General features: G+C 50.9%; 1 protein-coding gene across 4 annotated transcripts in view; it reads left to right on the top strand.

Annotated features, from left to right (window-relative positions):
- Window positions 1–1,559: 1,559 nt before the first annotated feature.
- JDP2 (Jun dimerization protein 2) overlaps window positions 1,560–27,373 on the top strand; it is a 38,990-nt gene continuing 13,176 nt past the window's right edge. The window contains exons 1-3 of one of the 4 annotated variants that reach the window (XM_081102654.1): window positions 3,013–3,262; window positions 8,479–8,648; window positions 11,330–11,553. In XM_081102654.1, the coding sequence (XP_080958780.1) occupies window positions 11,353–11,553 (201 nt within the window). In that variant the 5' untranslated portion in view covers window positions 3,013–3,262; window positions 8,479–8,648; window positions 11,330–11,352. Of the gene's footprint in view, window positions 2,521–2,803; window positions 2,924–3,012; window positions 3,263–8,478; window positions 8,649–11,329; window positions 11,554–27,373 lie in introns of those variants that run through there. The other 3 variants (XM_081102651.1, XM_081102652.1, XM_081102653.1) reach the window with 3 other exon arrangements.

Here is a 27,373-nt window from a genome sequence, read left to right as displayed (position 1 = left end):
TCTCTCACATCAATGTTTCTGTCTTTCCCTCTCTCTTCCACTTTCTCTAAATATCAATGGAAAAATATCTTTGGGTGAGGATTAAAAAAAATAATAAGAAATAATAAAGTTTCAACTTAAAAAATGTAATTGTCTAAATAAGCCAGAAATGCAAAAACCAATGTATTAACCAGGTCTTCTCTAGTTGCAAGTAATAGGAAACCTAAATTCAAACTGCCTCCGGTAAGATCTAATTTACTGATTCCTAGAACTAAAACCTCCAGAGGTGGGGAGAATGCCGGGCATGGCAGGCTCCGGAGCTCAGACAATGCTATCCGAACTGGAGCCCTCGTTCCCTCCATTGCTTGGCTCTACCCTTCCTTGCATTAGCTTCAGCCTCAGTAGACTCCCTCCATGTGGTAGCTTCTGGCAATTTCAGGTCTAGTTTCTGGCTGCTTCTCTTCCTGGCAGATCCACAAAATTCCTAGTCTCACTGGACTAATTTGGGATACTTGGCAATCTCTGACCAGACCATTGGCCAGGCTGGGTGTATTAATCAGGGCTTTTCTAGTTGCAAGTGATAGGAAACCTAAGTTCGAACAGCCTTAGGGGTCACTTGTCCACCCCTAAGAGCCAGTGGTAGAGGAGCTCCATCCAAGCAAAGCAGGGAGAAGCAGGCCCATGTCCACATAAATGGGCCCACTATGGCCTCGCCCTCCAGCCACTTCCAGAGGCAATGACCATGTAGAGGGACCGAGTGGGGGGCAATGTGGTAGAAGGGAGGTTCTGAAGTGATATTCATATAGCATGCTACATAAAATTGAAAACCATCCACATCAAATAATGGAGGAGACCTGATGGATAGAACAGGGAAATGGAGGGGGCTAGTGACCCCCAAGTCACCCCTTGGTGCCTTCCTTGTAGCATATTTAATTTGTGGGGGAAGCAAAGGCCTAGCTCCATGCAAAACAATCCCTGGAAAGGACTTGCTCTAACCACATATACTAATTATTAGTCCCCACACATAGGTCAGGTTAGTTTTCTCAAAGTCCTAGACAAAGATGCATAAAGTCACACTGTCCCTATTCAGTGCTTTCTTCCATATAAATGTCCAGACCTCCGTCTCATGGGGGAAACATCATAAGGCAGTTTCACTGGACCCAGCTTTGATCTTTATGCTGCCGCAAAGGTGTAGTTGGCCCTTCGGATGCCGAGAGCCATGTTCGTCCACAAAACTAGCACATTACTGCTCATTTTGCATTGTAGAGTCTTTCAGGGCCTTACTTTCTTCTTACTTACTAACGTCAGTGCTTTGAGTGAGAGATCTGACCGTGAAGGTGAGAACGGCCAGGCAATGTCACCGGGGATGGGGTCTGCCTTTCCAGGCCTTCCCGGGAGGGATCTCACTGCGCGGGGAGAGAAGGAAAGAAAACCTCACTGCACTTGCACTGCAGAGACAAGCTCAGTTGGTTTTGCTTACTGCTCCCATCCGCCTCAAGCACTGTTGTTATTTCACTCTGAACATCTGCACTCCAAGAAGGCAAGAACTTTTTCTTTCACTTCCTTTCTTCTTTGGGTGATGACCTGACCTCACTCTTGAGAAGGAGGCCGACAGTCACTGAATATAAACAGTCACCCCTTTCTGGCGTCCACAGAGAGGTAAGGGGTTGGCTGAGCCCCCAGGGCGTCTGGAGGTAAGGAGATGCCAACCATGGTGCCAAGGTCTCAGGTGCCACACGTGTGCTGGAGGTCTCCGGGCTTTATATACTTACTGGAGGGCACCATGGAACACACATGTCCTCTGGACTCTCCCTGAACCGTCTCCCACTCTGGGAAGATGACAGGTGGGAGTCGAGCTGGCAATGGAAGTTGTAATGGGGAAGAAGGCCATTCGCAGTGGGAGGAGGGCTGGGTGTGCTCTGGCCCTGAGAGGAAAGGAGAAGCTGACGGAGTAGGACAAACAGCCCAGGTCAAACAGCGCTGGCCACCCAGAAAGAGAAAGCAGTGGAGGGCAGGCCTCCTGCAGCGAACTGCCCCGGGGCTTAAGGCACGTATGGCGGCCAGGTGGGCTAGTGGGTGGGGTAGAGGCACCCACATGCCTTCATCTTCTGCTCATCCTTCTCCGTGGGAAAAAAAAAGCCGGCTTGCGAGATCACTTCCTCGCTGACTCAGTCGTGAAGTGTCCAAGGATGAAAATGTGCCGAAATGCTCTCTCTCTCGGTCTGGCCAAAAGCGCTGGGATCTAGGAAGATGGTTCAGCACAGACTGCGTAGGCTTCAAGGGGCTTTCGGCCGGTCCTGCTGCCGCCTTCTCATTTCTCTGTCTCCTGTCTCGGGTGGCCACCGGCCGCCGTGCGCGGGGTGGGTGGGGGGATGCTCTTACATAACCGCTCGCCGCGTCCTGCTTTCGCGCGCGCTCCTGGGAGAGCCTGGGACGGCGATGGAGCCCCAGCTGGTGCCGCGGGGCCGCAGCCGCCCCGGCGGGGAGAGCAGTGCGAGCAGCCGCGGGAGGAGGGCGCGAAAGGCGGCGGGGGAGGTGAAGGTCAGTGGGTGTGAAGCGCCGGATCCACACCCCCTCCTCCCCTGTCCCCTCCTTCCCTTCCTCTCCGTCCCCCTCTGACGTCTGGAGCTGGCAGCTCGGCGGGTTCCGCATTCCCGACCCCTCCCCGCCGCCCAGGGGCCGCTATATAGCCGGGGCTGATGCAACCCGTCCCGCCGCCCGCCACAGCCTGCGGGAGGGACGCTCGGCGGCCGCGACGGGAGGCGCTGGCGGCGGCGGACGCTGCAGCGGCGGCGGGGCTGGCGCCGCGGCGGCTCCCGGGCCGGGACGGGCCTGGGCACCGGGCGGAGCTCGGCGGCCGGGCGGCAGCGGCGCTGAGCGGGCACGGCGCCTGCAGCCGGGCCCGGGCCCCGGGGACGCCGCCTCCGCCCGCGGCTTCTGCACGGTGGGTGCGCGCGAGCGCGTGGGGGGGCGCCCGGGCCGGGCGGGGTGGGGCGCGCCGGCCGCGGGCACCTGGGACGCCCGCCCCCGCGCGGGCGGAGCGCGCCGAGCTCCGGAACCCGCCGCCCCGCGGGGAGGCTCCCGCAGCCCCGGCGCGGGTCGCTGCAGCCCGGGCCATTCCCGAGAAGCGCCTGGAAGCCAGTGGCGTCCTTTGGGTTCCCGCCCTGGGACCGGAGGTTCCGTCTGCTCCCAGGCAGCCGGGGCTCTCTCTCCGCCTCCCGCCAGCGCTCTTCTCCCCAGTGCGTTTGCAGAGAGGTGCTCGCCTCGGGCGGCGGGGAAGGCGGTGAGTGGGGAGAACACTGCCTGGGGGAGACGGGCCTGGGGGTGCAGATGGAGGGTGAAAGGCCAGGGAGGTCACGGTTCTGGTGGGGGGGCGGGTGTAGGAGGAGGATGACAGTGACCGGCTGGCAAGTGTGCCGCCCCCACCCCCTCGAAGGGAGGAAGCGTGCCTCCCTGAGGACTGGAGAAGGCCCGGGCCTCCCCATCCAATGAAGAGTGCTTCTCTCGGGGCATTGCTCCCGGGTTCTGGGATGCGAGGAGGCCTAGCGGGTGGCCCGGGTCCCGTTTGCGTTCCCTGGCGGGGGCTCCCAAGCCAGGTTACATAAGGAGGCAAGCCGGCTCCTCTAGGTAACCAGCCCCTCCTCTCCTGACCAGCCCAGTTTAGCAGGCGCTCTTATGCCCCTCCCCTCACAGGAGGCTGAGGGATTGGGTCTTAAGGCCAGGACCCCAGACCCTGGGAGACCGGGAAGATGGGGAGGCCTTGGTTCTTCTGCTGGGATGGCCGGGCCATGCATAAGGCTGGAAATGAAGAGGCTGGTGGAAGGAAATTAACTCACCCTTTGGGTCAGCTGCACTTGCAAGGTTGCCTGATCCTAGCCCGGTGGGCAGACCTCCCTACTGGCATCGAGGGCATCAGCCTGTGTTCTGAGCACATGTGCTTAATGCAGATGAGCCCAGGCCTGTCACTCAAAAAAGGGGCTTGCTGACTGAGGGTGCGTGCAACCAAGTTGGTGGGCTCTCCTCAGGTTTGAGGAGCCTCAGAAATAGCAGCTTTGAGCCACGACTGGTGCCTGCTTGTCCTGGAAGGCCTTGCTGTGAATTGTGTTCACATATCATCTCCCCAACCTCCCTTTCCTGAAGGTTTTAAAAAACACCTCCCATTGCTTTCATCTTTCCAGCAAATCTGGCTGCAGCTTGGAATGCTGCCTGATCTTCCTTTGCAGGTTTCTGGGGGAGAGTTTAGCCCGGTATCAGGTGTGAGCATGGCTCTGATTAACCCGAGGACCTGGGAAGAGAAGCAAGGTCTATTCTCGTGCCTCTGGCTGGTTAAGGTTTTGCCTTGTTTGAAACAGGGAGGACGGATTTCTCAAAGAGTCTTCTGTTCCCCTTCCACTTTGGCTGTGGTTCAGAGCTGCAGGCAGCTCCAGAATCCTCCTGAAGAGCTGGGTGCCGTGAGATTTGAAAGGCTGCTGGCAGGCGTGGGTGTGGAGGCCTCTGACTTTTCTCCTTCGTTGTTTGCAGCCACTTCTAAGGAGATGGGTTGATACGTGGTAATGGTGTCCCCTAGGGAAGGGTTTGGACCAGGATCTCCTCACTCACTCACTGCCTAGCTTTTGCAGCCACCAGCGTCTGTCTCCCCCACCTGTTTGCAAGCTGTGCGGGCATCTTTTCCAACCTGCAGAACCCTTGGCAGGATGAGAAGGGCCGGCCAGGCTCTCCAGGCCTTGTTTGTCGTGGGTCTGCCGGTGTTGCAGTGGGCTGTCTCTCTCACCAGGGCTTCTGTTTCCAGCGCTGCTCTGGAAGAGAGGGGTCAGTGCAGACTCGAGGCTGTACTCATTCAGCCCCAGCTCAGCTGGAGCACCCAGAGCCAGGGCTGAGGGCAGGCAACATTCTTCTCTGCTTTTCTGCTGCAGGATGCAGTTTGCTGTTTTCCATGCGAATGAATTATGTTTGAAACTGAAGTGGGAGGAAGAGAAACATAGAGTGAGTGTGTATGAATATGCGTGTGTGTGCGTGTGTGTGCGCATACCTATATAGGCAGGGGGAGAGCAGCAGACACATTATTTTTCCATTTTCCTTTAATTAAGGCTCTGTGGAGGTGTGTTTGAAAACAGAGGGTCTCCTATGCCTTTGAGGAGGGTGAGAACACCGTCTTGGCTGCGTCCCGGGCCATATGCAGCGTATGGTGGCCAATGAAACTGGGCCTGGCTCTTTCTGTTGCTTGTCTTGGCAGTCGGTTCCGTGGCTTGTGTTACCAGCTCTGGAACTTACGGGCTGCCAAGCTCCGTGTGCCTGTGTGTGTGTGTATGTGTGTGTGTGCACTCTTGTGCGTGTGTGTGTGTGTGGTTTGGCCTCTCGGAGCTCAGCGGAGACAAATGCCTTAGCGACCCAGGTTGGAATTTCGGCCTGTGTTTCTTTACACTCATTGCTGGCTGTGGGAGGCCCGGCCAGAGCCCACCGTTCTGGGGCTTTTTTAAGTCTGTTTTCTTGCTGCAGCCCTTGGGGTTCCAGCCGTGGAGCTTCGTTTCCAAAGCTTCAGCAGGGCCAGTGGCATTTTTAAAAAAGAGCCAACGGATTTATCACACACACTGTGTGTATGACTGTGCAATGTATCATGCTCTGAGCTCCTGCAGCCAAGGAGCAGAGATGGGGCGAAGAGGGAAGAGAGGATAGAGGCTTGTCGGGTGGCAGTACTTTCCCAGCTTCATCTTGCAGCTCGGGGTAAGGATTCCTGGCGGAAGGAACTTCCTGTGTGTTTGCTGAACACCTACTACACCAGGCAGGGGAGCCCGTGCCGACAGACAGGGCCTTGTTGAAAGCATTTCTCTGGTCTCCTGGGAGGAGCCTTTCCTGGGGAGGGGTTCCAGTTTCTTCCACAGCTGGGATGCCTGTGCAGGGGTCACGCATGCCCATGCCTGGCAGTGGCTTCTGACCACAATCACCCCTCTTTTTCTTATTAGGCAGATCTGAGGAGCCACCCCTTCTAAGCAGTACAAGGATAGAGTAGGTAGAAGGACACAGAAGATGCTGGCCCCCTGCTCCTGGAGGCAGGGGTGGAAACCCAGCCAGCTGGTGGTGCCAGCGATCTATGCAGCTGTGTTCTGGAATGTAGGATGGAGGAGACCTTGGAGAAACTGGGGCAAAGGTCAAGTGCTGGGCCTGGGTTCTGCACCCTGTACACAGCCCCGACCTGCCCCCTTCGTTTCTATTCTGCAGGAACCAACTGGACACAGGATGGTCCTGGCTCCTGGGGGTTTAGAGCTGGAAAGTGGGAGAGCAGTGAATCCTCTGGGGGGATCTTCTTCATGGCTGTAGGAAAAGGAGACCAGTGTTAGAAATGACCTTGCGGGGTCGGCCAGCACGTGTGTCTTTCAGGAAGGAAGGGCCTTGTGGCTACACTGACTTCATGCTCACTGGGGCAGGCACTGTTCCAGGTGCTTTCCAAGTTTTCATCACTTTCATCCTTACAGGGCAAATCACACTATTATTCCCACTTTACAGCTGAGGAAAGCGAGGCCCTGAGAGGTGAGGGAACTTGCCCCAGTCACACAGCGAGGGAGGGGCAGAGCTAGTTTGCACATGGAGCTGACCTGGCTCCAAAGCTCCCACCCGTAAGCCGTCTCACTCTCCTGCCTGTAGAGCTGGGACAGCCATCTGGAGAGGCACTTTTCAGCTCGTTCTTGTTCTCAGGGGCTTTCTCCAACCATTTGCTCCTTGCCTTCTGCATCTCCAGGAAAGAGATCATTTCAGATAATTCCTTATCTCCAAGAACAAGTTTACTGTTTAATTCTCCAAGATTCATGATAGTTATTACTATGTTCTGTGATCACTGGCCTGGCATCTTTCTGTACTGTCTCCCCTGTCCACCCCCCCCCCCCCCCCACACACACACACAGTGTCCTCCTGGGAATCTTGCCATGCTCCGGCTCCCAAGACCACCCACCTGCTATTGGTGATTCCCAGGTACTAGCTACTGGCTCTCTCTCTCTCTTTTTTTCTTTTAAATATATATATAAAATTTATTTTATTTTATTTTTTTTAGAGGGAGAGAGATAGAAACATTGATGAGGAACATCATCGACCAGTTGCCTCCTGCACACCCCCTACTGGGGATCGCGCCCACTACTGGGGCACGTGCCCGGACCTGGAATCGAACCAGTGATCTCCTGGTTCATAGGTCGATGCTCAATCCCTGAGCCATTCCAGCCGGCTGGCTACCTGCTCTTCCAACTCCATAGTGCTCCTGGGGCCTGATCCTGTGAACTAACTCCCTTGCTCCTTGTCTGTCCTCACTCACCTCCGCTATTTCGAACCCTGCACTCACTTGCACACTCATTCCTGGCCCCTTTTGCCCGCCTAGCCAGCTGTTTGTCTGGAGCGGAGCTGACCTTCTCAAAGAGGCCCAGGGACTTGAAAGCCTCCCTTAAACTTTTGTCTCTATGGACAGATCCTAACTTTCATGATGCAGATCCTAACTTTCTCTTAACCTGTCTTTTTTTTTTTTTTTTTTTAATCCATCTTTGCCATTCTAGATGGAGATACCAATTACTGGCACTTTCTCATAAAAATTGACCCATCAAAGCAAGACTGTTATTTGCAGATACTCCCACTTAAAAAATATGATATTTTATAGATTTACATACAGTGAAACAAGAGGGGGAAAACTCAAATTACCTGTATCTTTTTTTTCTTTCAGCTAAAAAATGATGTTTCATGTTAATATCTCCCAGTAGGGTCCATTTTCTGGACTTGAAATGCTTTCTGGCTTTTCTGCTTATACAAGGCAGCACCCCTGACGGTGTGCCTACCATCCCTGAGGAAGTCGGAATAGAGAGATACCAATACCAGGTCTTCAGGTTCTTTCCCCCTGGATCCACTCGCTCCCTGTTTCTCCGAAGCTGGCTTTTAGGGACCTGCATCAAATCACTCATGCTCTTGGGGCTCCGCAGCGGCTCTCACGGGGACCTCCTGCCCGCTTTCTGTCTTATTCATGCCTTGCTCGTCGGTCCCATCTTGATCTGTCCATTACCCAGTTTTTCTTCATGGGCTCGTTTCCAAGTTATTCCTGGTCAGTGTCCCAAATTGCCAAAGTCTTCTTGGATTCTAAGCCTGTCTTTGAAGGCATAAGCTTCATTGGCCAGTTCTGGTCTTCTGCCAATGTATAGCACTTGCTCTTTATTTATGCATCCCAGTTACTAATGGAAACATGGAGGGTGTTTATCTGCCTTTTGGACCTCCTGGGCCCCGAAGGGGGGGAAAAAAACTCTGGGTTCTTCCCCTAAAGCTTTTAGTGCCTAGTTCTCCTTTTCCTACTAAATTGTTTCCGTATGGAACAACCAGTTGGGAGATGATTTCACCTCTTGTCATCTTTCCTATGTCTTCCTTGAAGTGGGTAAATTCCTCCTGGCTGTTATTGGTTCCCCGCCACTGTCTCTCCCCCCGCCCCCTTTATAGATCTCTAAATCACATCAAATTGTTTTATTTTTCATATCGCCAAAGTGGCCTCGCAGCCTCGGATCATCAGCCAGCTCTTCCCAGTTAATGAGGATCCACTTATGAGAGGCAGCCGCTCCACCTCCTCCATCTTCTGCCGTTAGGATGACTTCTCGCTGGTGAATGTCAGCTGCTGTGCTTGTCTCCTAGGAATGGCATGTGTTAAGGACTTTGTGGTTTGTATCTGAGCAGTGAGGGGCGCCCTTGCGGGGGAAGGAAAGAGAGGGGCATTTTTTTTTTTTGCTTCTGCAAAGGAAAGCCTGGAGCCTGATCCCCTGAGTGAGGCTTGTCATTGGGCTGGGTTCACAGGGAAGCAGGAATGGCAAGAATTTATGAGGCTGCTGCTCCCAGAGAGTGGCTACCCCTCTCGGAGGGGGGATTTCACAGTAGCAGATATTTTGGGACCATTTGTTAGTGTCTCATTTATACCATCTGTATGAAAATAAACAGAAGCTGCAGGCAGAGCCTATCATTCCCGGAACAGAGTGGGGTCTGGCTTCCATCTCTCAGAGATGGCTTAGGCAGGGAAGCACACAGGAGCCTCGGGGTGTTTTTCTTGGGGTCCACTGTGGGAACGAATCATCGGGAGGTTGGTGACGAGCATCCAGACTTCCAGAGATAGGTCCTGACCCCGCTCACTGAATTTTGTTCCACCGTGAGTTTGTCATTTGTTCCTTCCTTCATTCACTTATTTAGAATTCACTCAGTCTTTGTCGATTACTCTTTTTATGCCAGAAATGATGCTACGCGCTGGGGTCATGTGGGTCAACCAGCCATGACTGCTGCTTTTCCCCCTGAAGTCACCCCTCCACTTGCTAAATGCCCACGTGGCACGTTTGGCTACACAAGAATGGGTCCTTCCAGTTCAGGGAGGTCCGGGGCTTCTGGCCAAGGAGGGGATTTTGCTCTGTGTTTTTGCTGGAGTGTGGCCCCCCTGGCCCCTCTCAGGGGTTTGTATTCAACTGAAGCACCAGGCACAGAGCATTTTCCAGCCTCACATCTCCTGTCTGTTTTGACTAGCTCAATTAAGCATCTTTTGGGGGTCAGTGACTCCTTGGGGCATCCATTCAGGTCTAGAAAAGGGGATTTTGTAGGGTTTTCTCCTCTTCTGAGAAGGAAAGGTGAGTTTCCTCTGTCAGTTTGGCTCAGGTAGCCTAAAACCAACTCCTTCTGCCTGCCAGGCATCCCCCTGCCACACAGGAATGAGTCCTTACACTGGCCCTTTTCTTGTTTTCCCTGGAGGAAGGCTGGGGAGCCATGCAGCTCACCCACCATGCCCTGGAGCAGCCTCCTGCTGTGGCACCCTGTGGGCCTCTGCATTGCAGGCCCAGCTCCAGGGAGTGGAGGAGAGACTGTCTTCCTGATCCTGGACTCAAGTCCAGCTCAGGTTTAGGGAGGGTCACAGCACATTGACCAATCGCACGTGAGGCATCTCAGTGGCCATTTCTATGTCTGGGCTCCCACCCAGACTGCCATGGGGTTATTCGGGGAACCTCCCAGGCCTGAGTCTTAATGGGAGGCCAAGCAGAGGGCCCTCCGTGCAGGAGGATGAGCCTCCACTATGGGCTGGTGTCGGAACATCTATTAGAAGGTCATCCCTTCTGCCTTAACTCGGAACCCAGGAGGGGACAAAGGGCAGGACCTGCAATCCAGGGCCCAGGAGTTCAGCTCTGGCTCTTTCGTTCTAGCCGTGTGACCTTGGCAAGTCATTCACTCTCTCGGAGCTTCACCTTCCTCATGCGCAAAATGAGGATGTGGTTTAGATAAGCACAGGGCCTCCTCCAGCTCTAAGACTATAAGTTAATGAGAATGAGTCTCAGATCCTTTTCTGAGGTGGCCTGGGGGACACTGGGTGCTCCGGATGGGGAGAAGGGATGTGCCTTCTTGCTCATCGTCGGGTGGATGGATGGTTAAGTGGACGAATGAATGAATGGGAGGGGCCCTGAAAGGGACCTGATAAGTCTGGCTTTATTGGGAGACAAGCTTTCTGCACGTCAGCTGTGCCTTGAAGTAACCACTTCTCATCCACGAGCTTCTCCCAGAAAAGAGAGGGAAGAAATAATTCTCTCGCTGTTGACCTGTCTAATTTCTGTCTTTCTTTCATGCCTGAATCTGTCTTCCCTTGCAAACCTTTTGGGTCTGGCACAGCCGGAATACGTGTTTGCTTTGAGAAACAGGAGACCCTGGAGGACTTTGCTGGTACTGGGCTCCGCTGGGGAAAGCAGAGGCTAATTAATTGCATCTCCTTTGTCTCAATCTCCTCCTCATAGAGACCAGAGTCACACACTCACCTTTAACTTCGATTTGCTTCATTTCATATTCGTGGTGTCTTAACAAGTATGCAGAACGGGATGTGTGATTTGAGGGGAGGCACCGTGCCAGGCCCAAAATAGCTCCCTCTTAAACAGGTGCGAAGATGCTTGAGATTCCACTCTTGTAAACCACCCTCTTGGGAGGCAGTAGGCTGTGGTTTAAATCCCAGCTCTCACAGTTTCAACTGTGCACAGTCTGAGTGAGTTATCTTCCTAAGCCCCTGCTTCTTCCTCTGTGTCGGGCACTGCCCCAGTCCTATGGGGCTGATAGGCGGACTGTGCAGTGCCCAGCACATGGCGAATGCTGAATCAATGAGCCGATGGTTGGAGTAAGCATTACCTTAAGTGCCAAGGAGAACCTTGATATGAATTAATGGATTAAGATTCCCTCTGTAACAAAATAAGGGCAGAGAGAGACAGTGGGACGGGGAGGGGTGAGGGGGCATTAGTGAAAGACAGGATGAGGTCCTGGCAAGACATGGGGGCTTAAGCCCCTCATAGCACTTCTGGCTGACAGCACGCTCCTCTTCTCCCGCCTACTCCAGGCTGGACTGCCACTCCTCCTGCTATGATGCCTGGGCAGATCCCGGACCCTTCCGTGACTGCGGGCTCTCTGCCAGGGCTCGGCCCCCTGACCGGACTCCCCAGCTCGGCCCTGACTGCAGAGGAGCTGAAATACGCTGACATCCGCAACATCGGGGCCATGATCGCCCCCTTGCACTTCCTGGAGGTGAAACTGGGCAAGAGGCCTCAACCTGTGAAAAGTGAGGTGAGTGAGCCTGGTTCTCCCAGGCAGAGTCCCGGAGCAGGACGCCCGGGTTCGAGTCCCAGGACTAGCCCCACACCCGCTGTGTGGCCTCAGCATTGCTGTTCGTCGTGGGGTCTGAGGACCAGTAGCATCCATGCAGCCCGGTGGCTTGTGAAAGATGCAGAGCCTCAGGCTCCACCCCAGACCTTCTGAAATAGAGGCTGCATTTTAGTACGGTCCCCTGGGGAACTCATGGACATGGTAAAGTTTGAGAGGTCTGGCGAGGACAGGATGCTGAACCTCCGATTCTTTGAGGGGCCAAGGGAAGAGTAATTAATAACAATAATGAAGAATAATATATTGGGCCCAGCTGGAGTGACTCAGTTGTTTGAATGTTGTCCCATGCACCAAAAGGTTGCTGGTTCAATTCCTGCTCAGGGCACATACCTGGGTTGTAGGTTTTGTTTTGTTTTTTAATATATTTTATTGATTTTTTACAGAGAGGAAGGGAGAGGGATAGAGGGTTAGAAACATCGACGAGAGAGAAACATCAATCAGCTGCCTCTTGCACACCCCCTACTGGGGATGTGCCAGCAACCAAGGTACATGCCCTTGACCAGAATTGAACCTGGGACCCTTCACTTCGCAGACCGACGCTCTATCCACTGAGCCAAACCGGTTAGGGCTGGGTTGTAGGTTTGATGCTCAGTCGGGGAGCATACAGAAGGCAACTTATCGATGTTTCTCTCTCACATTGATATTTCTCCCTCCCCCCCTCCCTCTCTCTAAGCATGTCCTTGGGTGAGGATGAAAAAAATAATAAAATAAAAAATTCAATGTCTTTAAAAATAATAATGGTAATAGTAATATATTGTCAGTCTCTCTGGGGTGTTGGGAGGACCAAGGGAGATCATGGAACTGTGCACATGCTTTGAAAAGCACACAAGAGAACACTAATACTGCATTATCTTTAAAATGATCATTAGTCATGTCATTGCTCTAACACCCTTGGCCCCAGGCTGCAGCTGAACCTGGGAACTTGGAGGAAGGATGGTAAGGCCTTTCTTCTCAAGGAGCTGCCAGACCTGGGCTTGACCTCAGCCACCCATATCATCTGCCTTAGATGTTTGCAGGGGACCCACACATGGAGCACTCCCTCCTCGGGTCCCTTGCAGCTGTAGCCCTCATGAGCCTCGCTTGCAGAAGAGCTGCTTTTCCCTGGGGGCTGGTGAGAAGCAGAAGTCCCCAGTGCAGGTGAGCATTAGTGCTGGGAACGCCCCCAGCCCACTTTCCCAGGGCTTGCCATTTGGCCAAAGGCTTGAGAGAATAGCTGCCCACCTGGAAGGGAGAAGGAGCCAGTGGTGGGAGGGGAGAGGTGGCTGCGGACAGGTGTGGGGGACAGGACGGGGGAAGCAGCTGAGTATCAGGAGCTCAGCAGTTCTGATGAGGAGCATTTACAGGCAAAGGTGCCCCTGGAGGGGGCTCATGCTTTAGGATGGAGCTCGGAGGGCTGGACATTCCAAAGAGAGGGGCTCTTGCGTGGAGAGGGGTGTCTGGGTACTGGCAGGGGAGAGTTGGGTATGTTATGCAGCTACTGCTCGGCCCTTGCTCTCCCCAGGAATACCATAAAAACTGCAGAGAAGGGCTGCTGGGGGCTTGGCCAGGGGTGGCAAACTGGCCATTTGCATCCTGGATCTGGCTCTCAGATGTGTTTTGTTTGGCCTGCACAATGTTTTAAAAGAAACTTGAACCAACACGTCACTTAAAAAGTTGGATTTTAATCTTTGATTAAAACCGTGGAAGATCTGCTCACAGGTGCCCTGTTCAGGCAATAGCTACACAGAATGCCGAGACCCCCTCTCACTTCCTTCCTCTTTCCAGTTTGCCACAGGCCCCCACACCTCCCTATTATTCTTAATTTTTCTTCCACGGTTGGTTTTGCTTTTGTTACCACCAGCTGCCTTCATTTACTTAACTGCTTGGCCCCTATTGTAGACATTTGCACTTGAAACACCCAGATTAGATGCATTATAGATGCCCACTAATGATTTCAAGATGAGAGTTGATGGTAATGACATTCTTGTGAATTAGCGTTGTAGGTCAATGTGCTGTCGATAGCACTTCTTGGCTTACTTAGAATTCTCCTCCTCCCACCACTGGCTCCTTCTCCCTTCCAGGTGGGCAGCTATGCTGTCAGATGGGGACCTCAGGCCTTTGGCCAAATGGCAAGCCCTGGGAGCGTGGGCTGGGGGAGTTCCCAGCACTAATGCTCACCTGCACTGGGGACTTCTGTTTTCTTTTGCGAGGGCCCTTGCTTTTGGTCCTTTGCTATGCACCTTCCCAGGCTCCTATCTCAAAAGCACCAGTTTCTGGGGTCGTTCCACAGTATGATCACCCTTTAAACCAGTACCCTAGGCACTGGGCTGCTGAGGCGTCAGTGCTCATGAAAGCCTTAGTCAGGGGCTGGCCCACCAGAGACTTGCCTGGGAAGAGGAGTTACCACCTCTTCCCTCTACAAAAGGTGCTGGAGAAGCCTTCTTTTTTTGGTGGTGGCGGGGGTGGGGGGGAAGGGGCAGACTTTATTTGGGTTGAGTATTTTTACATTTCACAGCCTCCCCCAAATTGGTGACATAGGCCCTGTACCTGACAGTGACGTGCTGTCTTCACAGGTGCCCACAAACACGTGCCATCGGGGCCGTGAGGATAACAAGCCATTGCTGGGGCGCATTTGCATGCCTCTCCCTCCCGGCACACTGCAGCGTCGCTGGGGGTGGGGGTGGGGTGGGGGGTGGCGGGGAGGGCGCAGTAGACTGTGCTGGCAGGAAGTAAGGTCAGCCCCGCACTGGGAACTGACCTCCAAATGCTTCCTGGGTTAGACTCAAGGTGGGTGGGTGTTTGGGGTGCTGGTGCTGATTCTTAGAGCAACTGAAACATATAAAGTGGTTGCAGAACCTCATGCCCCAAATGCTTCTTTGCATATGACAAACTGCCTTTGGTGGGTTTTCACACAGGCATCTTAGATTAGTAAAGTCCCTTGAATTATAAAACCTCCCAGTTCACATTTATTAAGCATTGACTGTATACTAGGACCTGTGCTGTGTAACATGCGTGATCTTGTTTATCCCCTTCCTGATCCATCCTGGTGACTGGGTTTTTCCCATGTTAGAAAAGAGGAATATGAGGTCCTAGGAGGAGGGGGTCAAGTCACTCAGGAAAGTGGCAACACTGGAGTCTGGGGTGATGATGACGCTGCTGCTGCAATAGCCACATCTCAGATGCCCTGAGCCAAGCCCCAGGCACGGTGCTGGGCGCTCTTTGTGAACTATCTCATTGAACTTGCACAAGAGCCCTTGGAAGTAATTACTGTTACTATTATCATTGTTATGCTCACATGATGGATGAGGTTAACAAGGCTTGGAGAGGGCGAAGGTCATGCAGCTGGAAAGCTAACTTCAGAGCCAAAGCTTTTTAACCTTATGCTGTGGCTGCCTCTCTATCAGGTTGAGGAAGCGGGTGGGGTGGAATGAACCCGGCCCGGGACATTGGATCATTTTGATGACATGGCCCAGTTAGTGCTGAGTCTGGCAGTTCTGTGGCCGCACTGTCTCCCAGGCATGGAGAGAGAGTGGGCCGGGCGGCCGTGCAGGCAGCCCTGTCAGAGCAAGCTCTTGGACTGTCCACCTCAGAGACCAGTAGTCTCTTGGGCCACGTGCAAATCCACGAAGCAGTTTGGTAAAAGAAAACTGGCTGAATTAAGTTAAACGATAGGTGTTCTGTGCTGATGTTATTATTAGGTGGTTGACACCTAACGCTAAACTGTTTTGGTGCCAACTGCTTGCCTGCAGCCCATTTGTCCAACAAATATTTGCTAAGCACACCTACTATGTGCCAGGCACTGTGCCAGACGCTGGGAACTGAGCCATAAACAAAGTAGACAAGCTCCCCCGTCCTTTCTCCTGGAACTGTATAGTGTAGTGGGGGCATCTAGAAATAAGAGGTCATGTAGTAGTCAATATGGTGAAGAAAAATTAAGCAGACCAAGTGGGTGGTGAGTGGCCAGACTGCTGGTTTTGATGGCTGGCTAGGATCTGGGGATGCTATATTTTGGGTTATGGGATTTTTAGAGTGAGCGCATGCTTCTTTCTTGCCTTTTTTAAAAAAATGAATGTATTGGGGTGACATTGGTTAATTATATAGGTTTCAGGTGTACAGTTCTATAACACATCATCTGTATATTGTATGTTCACCACCCCATCAAGTCTCCTTCCATCACCATTTATCCCCTCTTTACCCTCTTAAACCTCCCTCCACCCACCTTTTTCTCTTCTTTCTTGTCTTTTTGTTCTTCTTTCCTTTCCAATATTCCTTCTCAAGACAGTTTTGCTCTCTGGCTTTCTCTAGAGCTTTTCTTTCTACACACTTTTCTTTCTACTGTTTTAGCTGGACTCCTTAACCAGTCCCTATTGGCCTGAAAATTGTGGTCCTTCCTGGGTCATCTATGAGTGGGCTGCTGTGGCTGCAGGGGCCACACCCTGCCTCTGGGCTTGGAATGCATTTTCAGTGTGGCTGGTGGGGGCAGGGGGCAGATGGGAAGGCCAGAAGTTCCACCCTTCCACACACAGATACAAACCAGGCACTTACTTAACCACCTGCTAGATGGGACCCCCTCACTCTCTGTGCCACTGCAGGGCTCTGGAGGGGTCTCAAGTTCAAAGGAAGTTGGACTGGATGAACTTTTAGGAAAGAGGCTGCAAACTGTCATTCCATGGGCAGGAGTCAGCCTACAGATGAATCTCGTTGGCCCTCACAGTGCTTTTTTTTTGCTTTTTTAAATTGAATGAGTTGCTATATTTAAAAGCCAGGAAATGTGAACTTTTTTGGCTTCTTTTAAAAAACCAGACTATCTGGCCACTCTAGGCCCACACCCTTATAGGCAATGAAAGCTACCGCTGAGTAGTAGATGCTCACTGCGTCAGCATGCAGTCTTCAGTTTACCACAGACCCCACGGCTCTCTGTTGCCTTGTACCCAGCCCACTTCACACTGTGTCACCAGCCTGCTTTTGAGTTTGAGTCCTGTTTGTAGGTCCCAAGGGTCGGGACTAAATCTTACGTTTCTTTTTATTTCTACCAGCCTGTGTGCGCTGCCTTGCACAGACTGTAGTTTTATATATAGGCTTGTTGTGTTGAACATGAATTAGCTGTGTCAGCTTGGCAAGCCACTTAAACATCCTCTGCCTTGATTTCTATATCTCTCCATTCTTACCTCCGAGCAGTGTCCATTTGCTTTTCTGTTTCTGAACTTTAGCGACTTTAGGCAGAAAAAAAGAACACAATGAAGATCCAACCAACGATTCCCAAACTTTGCTGATCGCCAAAACCGCTTGGGGAACTACTTATACATAAAAATGTCAGACCCCGCTCAGGCCCATGGACGCAGAATGTCTGAGGGCAGTCCCGGGAACCGGTATGTTTCGGAAGCTCAGGGATGACCTTTTTCATTATACGTCTCCTCGGGCTCTTCTGATCCTTGTCAGGGCGCATTCCGAGGGCCTCACCTTCAGGATTCTGTGCATTCCATCGCCGACTGCCCTTCCAGCGCGTATTGCCCAGGTCCTCATCGTCTTCAGAGCCCGAGAGGAGACTTAGCTGTCTGTGGATTTCGCGGTGGTCATTTCCCAACTTCTCCCAGGGACTCGGAGGACATTTAGAAAGTTTTCACCTTTGCATGAAACGTGAATTTGAATCTGGGGACGGTAGGGTGGCCCTGGAAGGTGTGCTCACTGTCAGCCACAGGTGGGTCTCCAGAGTTCATTCCGCCAAAAAGACCAAAATGTTCAGCATGTTTAGCCTGAGCAGAAAGAGTTGCCCCCAACCAGCTGATGTGCTGGGTAAATGCTGGCATGCGCATGCTTGTGTTTTTAGTGATTTGACACATAAAGGCAGCCCGCTGAGATTTTGCAGCAAGCCTTGCATAATTGGTTTTTAATTTGCGGCTCTTCGGAGTGGCGCTGGCCTGCTTCCCCCTGACTCAGACGCTTTTTCTGTCTCCTGCTTGTTTGGCAGGGAGAGCCCATCTGTCCCTCACTTGGAACAGAATCTCCTGACTCGTCTTTGAAATCCTGAATTTCCACTTTAATTCCGTCACTGTGTTAGCACATTTTAAGAAGCTGTTAGCTTCCCCCCCCTTTGATAGTTTAATTTGGGGGTGGGGGGTGGGGGAATGAGTGATAGCTCAGAGCAGCTCTGACTGTTTAACACTGCCCCCTGTGGAATTGCGTCTGATTTGAGTCCATGCCCTGAGCACTCACAGGGGTTCTGAAGCTCTTATTTAACATCACAGGTTGGCCACACCTGCTGTCATCCTTGCATGGGGTCACCTTGGAGAGCTGATGGTGGGGATATGGCTGGACATGTATGTTCTTAGCAGAAATCAAATACCTCTGGAAAGTTCAGAGTCCTGTGCTGCCTTCTTAGATTCTCTGTCTTAAAGATGGGAGTAACATTAGTACCGACCTCTCAGTGTTGCTGTGATGATTAAATGAACGCAGGCGGGTAAAGGGTTTCACATAATGCCTGGCACTTACTCAGATGCACAAGAAGTGTGAGATGTGATTCTGATTTACTTTTCAAATGTGTTGATTATGCAAATTAGTGTTATAATTTATTCAAACACTGTTACTTGGGCTCTCATTTCCTGGAGGGCACTTTGCCCTTGGAGGTGCTGAGCTGCCTGAGTGTGTGGAGCGGCCCAGGTGTCATGGGAGCAGGACACCATCCTGGCTTCTACCCAGAGGGACTGCTTCTGGGGCCTGGGAAGAGCTCTGGGCTTGGTTCCAGCTTCTGGGTTCAAAGTCTGGCTCCTTCGCTCACTCTCTGTGTGACCTTGGACAAGTCAGCTGGTCTTTCTGAGCATCTGTTTTTTCATCTGTGTGTGAGGATGACTGACGACAGCGCAGAGCATCTATAGCTTACTTTATTAAGACAGTCCGTTTGCAGTGAATGACACGACAAACTGTGACCGTCTCGGCCTTCCCGGTGTGTTGTGCCTGTAACCTGGGCTGCAGGAAAGTGAGCAGACCTTCCTGTTTCTGGTTGTTTATGCAGTTTAGATGCAGCCCAGTTGTCGTTTCCATCACAAACTGTAAAGGAGAAGGCTCCTCTTCGGCCCTCTGGTTTCCCCTCAGCTGCCTCGTGTAACCTCTTATCTAGTTTCCCATGGTTTTAAGGTCATGGCTGGATTTTCAGAACCATCAGTTTTTGAAAAACATATATTTTTATTGATTTCAGAGAGGAAGGGAGGGGAAGAGAGAGCTAGAGACATCAATGACGAGAGAGAATCATTGATCGGTGGCCTCCTGTACGCCCCACATTAGGGATTGAACCCATAACCCGGCCATGTGCCCTAACGGGACCTGAACCATGATCTCCTGGTTCATAGGTCAATGCCCAGCCTCTGAGCCACACCGGCTGGGCAAGAACCATCAATTTTTTAACAAAACTACCAAGTGGCCTTTCCTGTCAATGCTGGTCACCTGACCTTGGTGTCTCCAGATCCACTGTCAACAAGGACTCAGGGTTGGGAAACTAACTGAGTCCTCTCACAGGGGACCTCCTCTGGCTGAACAACTCTGGAGCCGGCCAAGTCTCTTTCCCCTCTTCTGTGTCCAAAAGACACAAGACAGCCCTGGCTGGGTGGCTCAGTTGGTTGGAGCGTGTCCTGTGCACCAAAAGGTTGCGGTTCAATTTCTAATTAGGGCAGATGCCTAGGTTGTGTGTTCGATCCCTGGTCAGGGTGCACAGCCGAGGCAACTGATCAGTGTTTCTCTCTCACTTCAATGTTTCTCTCTCTTAAAAAGAAAAAAATCAATAAAAACATACCCTCTGGTGAGGATTAACGACAACAAAACACAAAAAAATAAAAGGCACAGATGACCTGGCCTGAGGCTAGAGCTCAGTGATTAGGAGGACATTGGAGCAGATTAGGCCGGCCGCAGAGGTGCTGGGAGTGAGGTCACAGGCCTCCTCTGGGTGTAGCGACCCCTTGAGGCCGCTCACATCCTGCCCTGTGCTGTTGCTCACTGTGCTCTGCTCAGTGGCTGGTCCCTTTACTAAGAACAGTGCATGTGCATGTGCATGTGCTGGGTGACAAGCTCTTCTGGGGGATCTGCCTCCATAGCCCTTCCCCCGCCTCCTCTCCCAGCCACCACCAATGACAAACCTTGGCTCTTTGGAAGCCGCGTAGCAACGCAGGGCTGCTGCATTGGAACAGTTCAGCTCTGGAAAGATGACTAGCCATTTGAGCTTCGATTTCCTCCATTATAAAAGTGGGAGGGGGGAGCTAGACCCCTACCTGACAACAGATACAAAAATTAACTCAAAATGGATCAAAGACCTAATGTAAGAGCTAAAACTGCAAAACCCTTAGAAGGAAACCGCAATAAATCTTTGACCTTGTATTAGATATGACACCAAAAACACAAGCAACAAAATAAAAGATAGATACGTTGGACATCATCAACATGAAAAACTTTGTGCTTTAAAGGACACAACGCAAAAAGACAGTCCACAGAATGCGAGAACATTTTAAAAGATATATTTTTATTGATTTTTTTTTTATAGAGAGGAAGGGAGAGGGATAGAGAGTTAGAAACATTGATGAGAGAGAAGCATCAATCAACTGCCTCTTGCACACTCCCTACTGGGGATGTGCAACCAAGGTACATGCCCTTGACTGGAATCGAACCTGGGACCCCTTGAGTCCACAGGCCGACGCTCTACCCACTGAGCCAAACCTGTCAGGGCGCGAGAACATTTTTTGCAGATGATAGATCTGATAAGGAACTAGTATCTAGACTAGACTATGTAAAGAACTATTGCAACTCAGTAATAGAAAGACAAACAGGCCAATTAGAAAATAGGCAAAGTGTCTGAAAGGACATTTCTCCAAAGATATGCGAATGGCCAAGAAGCACAGGAAGTGACACTCAGCATCATTCGCCATCAAAGCAAAGCAAAGCAAAACCACAGGGAGATTCCACTTCACACCCACGAGGGCGGCTGTAATAAGAAAGGACAGATAATCACAAGTGTTGGTGAGGATGGGAGAAGCGGTAACCCTCAAACTGCTGGCAGGAATGTCGAATGGTGCAACCACTTTGGGTGTGGCAGCTCTCCAAAGGCTAAGCATAGACCCATACCATACGACAGCAGCTACACTCCCAGGTACGCAGCCAATAGAAAGGAGAACATGCTCACACAAACACTTGTACATGAATGTTCACAGCCGTGTTACTCATAATCTCTCCAAAGTGGAAACAACCCAAATGTCCAATGAATGACGAATGGATAGATAAAATATGATATGTCCATACAATGGGATATTATTTGACCATAAAAAGGAATAAAGCACTGATCCACGCTACAACATGCATGAACCTTGAAGACATTATGTTAAGTGAAAGAAGCCAGTCACAGAGGACCACATATTGCAGGATTCCATTGATGTGAAATGTCCAGAATACCCAAACCCATAGAGACAGAAAGGAAAGCCAGTTCCCTGGTGCCTAGGGCTGGGGGAGATGGGAGAAGTTGTGTGTGTGTGGGGTGCAGCTACGGAGTGTGGGGTGTTTTTGGAGGTGATGAAAATATTCTAAAAATGATTGCGGTGATAGTCACAACTTTGTGAATGTACTAAAAGCTGCTGAATTTTATAGGCAAAGTGTCTGAAAGCACTTTTCTCCAAAGATATGTGAATGGCTAAGAAGCACAGGAAGTGATGCTCACCATCATTAGCCATCAAAGCAAAGCAAATCAAAACCACAGTGATTAAGTGGGCGAATTGTATAGTATGTGGTATCTCAATAAAGCTATTTTTTTATTTTTAAAATATATTTTTATTGATTTCACAGAGGGAGAGATAGAAACATCAATGATGAGAGAGAATCATTGATCGACTGCCTTCTGCACACCCCACTCTGGGGATCAAGCCCGCAACCTAGGCATGTGCCCTGACCCGGAATCGAACCGTGACTTCCTGGTTCATAGGTCAACGCTCAACCACTGAGCCACACTGACCGGGCAATGCTATTTTAGAAACGGGGAAGAACGATATCTACCTCATAGAGGTGTGGGGAGGATTAAAAGGGATAATGTATGTAAGTCTCCCAGCATCTATGAGTGCTCCAGAATTAGTAGCTGTAGTTATTAAAAACCCCCTTTCCGGCCAACAGCAGTGGAAAAGTCAGCCTCTGGTTAGGGGCATTTTCTCCTCTTTCTTTTTATTGCTAGTGGCCATCTAGAAGCAATGAGAGCAATTTGGCAGGATTTTGTATGAAACTCAGGAGGAAATATGGAGTAATCCTGGCTACTCATTAAAGTCCCCTGGAGAGCAGTTAAAAAAATATTGACGTGGAGCCCAGAGATTCTGATTCAATTGGTCTGGGTGGGGCCGGCAGGTGGTTCTAGCCTGTAGCCATTGGTTGAAACCCCTGGTATAGTATAAACTGGCCCAAGTCTTTGAAGGAATGAGGATATCTGCATTCAGGATAGAAGGCTCATTTGAGCAATGCACTTTATGGTTTGCAAACTACTTTTATAGTAATGACCTCCTTTGATCTGTTCAATAACTCTGTGGGATAGGTGTTATTAGTTGTTAGGGAAGGAAGGCTCAGAGAGATGAAGTAAGTTGCTAGGGTCTCATTTTTAAAGCATAATTTTATCTATTTGTTTTTGCTTTTTTAAGAAAGCAAAATCCACACCCATGCTCATACCTATTAGTTATCAAACCTCACACCCTGGAGAGCACCGCCAAGGTGGCCTCTGGTGCCAGGATGATCTGTTTTGCACAGGCTTCTGAGCAAAGCTCTTCCTGCTACTTTAACTGATGAGCATCCTGAGAGTGCAAGGCCAGGTGATAAGACATTATTTACATACACAGCCAAGCGCTGCTTAAGGAATGACGGGGGATACATTCTGGGAAATGCGTCGCTAGGCCATCTCGTCATGTGCGAACATCGCAGAGTGCACTTACACTAGCCTGGGTGGTACAGCCTGCCACCCACCTAGGCTGTGCGGGATCGCCTGTTGCTTCCAGGCTACAAGCCTGTACAGCGTGTTTTTGTAGAAAACAACACAAGAGTAGGTCAAACACGAAAGAAAACGAGGCAATCAAGACACAGTAAACACGTGGTGCATGAGGCTGCTGTCGGCATAACAGGGCATACTCTTTTATAGCAAACTTTCTAAGTAGAAACGTACACACTAAAATAATGATAAAAAGTGCCGAAACCGGTTTGGCTCAGTGGATAGAGCGTCGGCCTGCGGATTGAAAGGTCCCAGGTTCGATTCCGGTCAAGGGCATGTACCAGGGTTGTGGGCACATCCCCAGTAGGAGATGTGCAGGAGGCAGCTGATCGATGTTTCTCTCTCATCGATGTTTCTGACTCTCTGTCTCTCTCCCTTCCTCTCTGTAAAAAATCAATAAAAATATATTTTAAAAAAATAAAATAAAATAATGATAAAAAGTATAGTAAATGCACACACTAGTAACATAGTCATTTATTACCATTATCAAATGTTGTGTACTATGCATGATTGTATGTGCTATATTTTTATACAACTGGCAGTACAATAAATAGGTTTGTTTACACCAGCATCACCACAAACACCTGAGTAATGCTTTGTGCTACAATGTTATGACGGCTATGACATCACTAGGCAATAGGAATATTTCAACTCCAACATAATGTTATTGGGCCACCGTCATAGATGCGACTCATCAATGACCAAAACGTTATGGCACGCATGACTGTATGTGTATGTACATATATACACATAGATATATGTATACACACATACACTGTTTGTAACTACTGATCTGTGTGTGCAAGGAAAACATAAGACAAATAATTTGGATTCTGAGACTGTCAGAAATCTGCAACCATCCCCCATCACCTCTGAGTTAAAGGCATCAACCACAACTTATTGTGTTGATGATGGACTATAAGTATATAATACAACTGTGAGCCCCTTAATAAAATACGGCCTTTATCTATTTAATATATTATGGTATCTTTTCAACAAGAGCCTTCTGCTGAAACCAATCTGAAATCCACTAGTTTACATCAGCACTACTCAGAGTGGGGTCCGCAGGCCAGCGGCACCAGCATCTGGGAGCGTGTCAGAAGTGCAGATTCTTGGCTCTGAAGCAGACTCTCCAGCGGGTGTGCCCAGAAACCTGTGATGTGACAAGTCCTCCAGGCGACGCTGCATTTAGATGACCTGAACGTCCCAGCTCTGACTGTGAATGATCGCCTCTGAGCATGGCTGCAAGGATCCAGCACCACATTTTTCTCCAAACCTATGATCTCAGGCTCCCCGGAGGGACCCTCACACCATCAGATAATTCATTAACGTGTGTGGTACCTGGATCTTGGTCAGGCACGGTTGCTCCGAGTCAGCAAACACTGACGCATTTCCAAAGCAGTTATTTCCAGGTTAGAGATCCTCCCTGCTGCCAGCATGCACACCCTAAGGGACTTCCTAATTAATTAAGCTGCCGCGTTAATCAGTAGGCCGGCTTCTCTTTTGTTAAAGAAGGGAGAATCAGACAGATTATTCTGATGCCAAAGGAGCCCCCATTTGCTGGGAGTTCTCCGGCAGCGCTGGTCTAAGAACTGGGGGGCAGAGGGAGGGAGATTTCTGCTCTGTGCCTCCTCCTCCTCCCCAGCCTGCCTGGGTGCTCTGAAGCCCTTCCCCCATCCCTGAACTTTATTTGCATCCACTTCATCACATACATCATTCATGATGAAATCCTTTTTCCATCCTCCAAGCCAGGCATCCCTGGTTGTGAATTGGTCTGGCCACGTCACCCGGGTGGGATCTTTACTGGTTCGGTACCAGCAAAGTGGAGGTCGCTGTTCTGCTCAGCGATTTGTCTGTTATCTGTGCCTCGTGCCTGAAAGAAGTTGGCTGAACTCCGCCTGTTAGCTGCACAGCCTGCATACAGATTAAACGGAACTGCGTTGGTGGAGGATAATTACGCCCAGGACCTTGGCTTTCACCTTCACGCTGAAAGACAAATGACTTCCCAGGCTTTCATAGGATGGTGGGACTTGAAATATTCTTCCACGTTGGCTAACTCGGGGCTTTCAGAACGTCCCTGTTCACAGGTATTCTTTGCAACAGCCGCATTTTCATTGAATGATAAATGGTCGTTTTGCAGGAGCTCCTGTCTCTGTCTTTCAGGTGGTTTTATTACTGTTTTGTGTGTGTGTTTGCCCCAGTGTAATCAAGGTACATTCCACTGCTTGCTTGTGTTATTGTTAAAGACTCAGTTTCCACCGTCTTATTAACTCTTTTTGAAAAGAAAGCAGATTTTTCCCTGCAGCCAGATACAGCCTGCTTTGTACCAGGCTTTTGGAGGTGGGGAGAGCCTTGTTAAGACCACCGTTTCTCTCCTTTTCTCATCTTTGGAAGCGATTGTCCACTGGGCAAGAAAATCGGTGGATTGCCTAGTGGGAAACGAAACCTCAACCAAACCAGAAGTACAAAATGGGCCTGAAATAGATGTATTTCAACAAAAAAGAGCCATCATTCTCCAAATAGCTTTTCTCCAGCAGAAGAACTTCCAGTTAATCACAGTCCCCTTTCCTCTTCCATGTTAGCTTTTCTGCCCGCGTCAGGGTGATTTTTTTCTTGTCTCCTGGCCTCTACCTCACTTTTGCAGTAACAGTGTTTGCTCTGTCCTTAACAGGACCGTCCGCCAATGGGTGTCACCCTGCCAGCAGCTTTGTGGGGCTTTGTTCCAAACACAATGCCGTCTTTTCTCAGCAGTGGAGACCAGCGAGCTGTCCGCCAGTGCTTTCTGAGAGAGTGGCCTCTCCCTGTTCTGTCCCTGTAAAGCAGCCCTGAACCCCAGCGGCCTATTGTCTTATGGGTTCTCTGAACCCTGGAGAAGGTGTTCACCGAGGGGGGTGGGCTGAGAAGGCCACCGTCAATGCTGCATCCTGCTGAGACGTGAGCGACAGAGAAGCCTTTCGGATGGGTCCCCCTGTGGGCTCTGAAGCCCAATGACAGCAGAGTCAGGCTTTCTGGTCATAAAGAAGGCGCTCCCTGCCTCTGCAGAAAGCAGTGTGCTCTGGTTGGTACTGTCACTGCCTGACCCAGGGACCTGGGCAGACTCACTCCCTTTCTCTGAACTCGAGTTCCCTGGGCTGCGGGTGCAGTAGGGACCTAGGGTCTCTAGGTCTTCTCGGTCCCAGAACCTCAGGATAGAGCTTAGCGGACAGCCCCGCTGCTCCCCACCGCTTCCTGCAGATGCCAGCTGCACCGCGCAGTTGCTTATCCACCTGCCCCCAGCCAGGGGAGCTGAATCATCTTGGCAGGTGGAGCCCTTGCCGCTGCCAGCTCTTGTTCAGAGCCTTCACCTGGTGGTTGGCTCGGCTGGTTTGAGGCCTTGCGTGAGCATGGCATCCAGTGTGTGGGTTTGTTTGTAGGTGACTGTTTGATTTGAGCCTGGCATTGGGGGCGGTTGAAGTGGAAAGGGCACCAGACTGGGAGGCAGGAGTCCTGGGTTCCATCCAGGTCACCAGTTCTGTGGATCAGGCCTCCCTTTAGCAAACGTTTATTTAACGTTACTGGTGGCCACAAGCTTAGCAAGGTTCCGGGCGCACAAAAAGTAGGAAGACACAGACTTTGCCCACATGGAACTCCCAGTTTAGTGGGGGAGGTAGGGGTTGAGTCTAGAATACAGCACAGTAGGGTCAGTAAGCTCTAAGTTCTATGGGAGCCCAGAGCAGAGGGACACCTCCCTGGCCCTGGAGGGGAGGAGCATCAAGGAGGGCTTCCTATCGGTGGTGATGCTTGAGCTGAATGTACAGGGTTAGAGTAACTCAAGCGGACAGCAGGGGCAAAGGCATGAAGCTAGGGGAGTGTCGGGCAAAAAGAGGCTTAGCACTGCATGGAGTGTAGGGGAGCGATAGACAGGAGGTGAGACCATAGCAGGAGGGACAAGAAATGAGGAACCTTGTTTGACTCATTAAGGAGCTTGTGCTTGAGGATAATGACCCCCCACCCCCCGGCCCCAAGACCAATAACTGGATCAGATTTGCATTTTAGAAAGATCCCTCGGGATGCCTTTGATGGAAGATGGTCCTGCAAGGTCAGGAGATCGCCCAGGCGGTGGTGCAGGAAAGAGAGGAGGCCTGGAAAGTAGTAATAGGGTTGGAGAGTCGGGGGCAGCTCTGAGGAAGGTGTAGGATGTAGAATTGGATGGCCTGTATGGTCAGAATTGGAAATGAGGAGAGGGACAGGTGAGGAGTAGGCCCCGAGTTTCTAACTCCAGTGAATGGGTGGGCAGTGGTACCAGTGGGGTGGAGAACAGAGACAAAGTCACCAATTGAAGATACAGACTTTGAGGGGCTGAGGGACATCCAAGTTGAACGTCCAATTGCCAGTTGGATGTATGGGTCTGAAAATAAAATGAGGTTGGCATTGATGTGTAGGTGGCCATGGAAACCACATGGAAATGATGATCCATAAGTGGTGTGTGAGGGAAGCAGCAGGCCAAGGAGAGGACTCTGGAAAAGGATCCCAGGCAAGAGACAGAAAGGAGAGGTCAGAGAAGTAGAAAATTCCAGGAAGAGGGGGTGATGCGCAGTCAGGTGGAGCCAGGAAGTCCAGGGGGTCACACCAGCACTGTCCTTTGGACTTGGTCAAGAGGACTCAGGTCCTGTCCTCAAGTGTGAGCCGTGAAATAATTCTCTCCCTTCCCTGGACCTCAGTCTCCTCATCTGTAAAATCTAGAGATTGGCCTGGGGGCTTGCCAAGAGCCCCTCTCTG

This window comes from Myotis nattereri (genome assembly GCF_964212035.1).
Source record: "Myotis nattereri genome assembly, chromosome: 1".
In the NCBI taxonomy this organism is placed as follows: Eukaryota; Metazoa; Chordata; class Mammalia; order Chiroptera; family Vespertilionidae; genus Myotis; species Myotis nattereri.
Note: the sequence above shows the minus strand (reverse complement) of the source record. Positions and strands in the feature narration are given on the sequence as shown.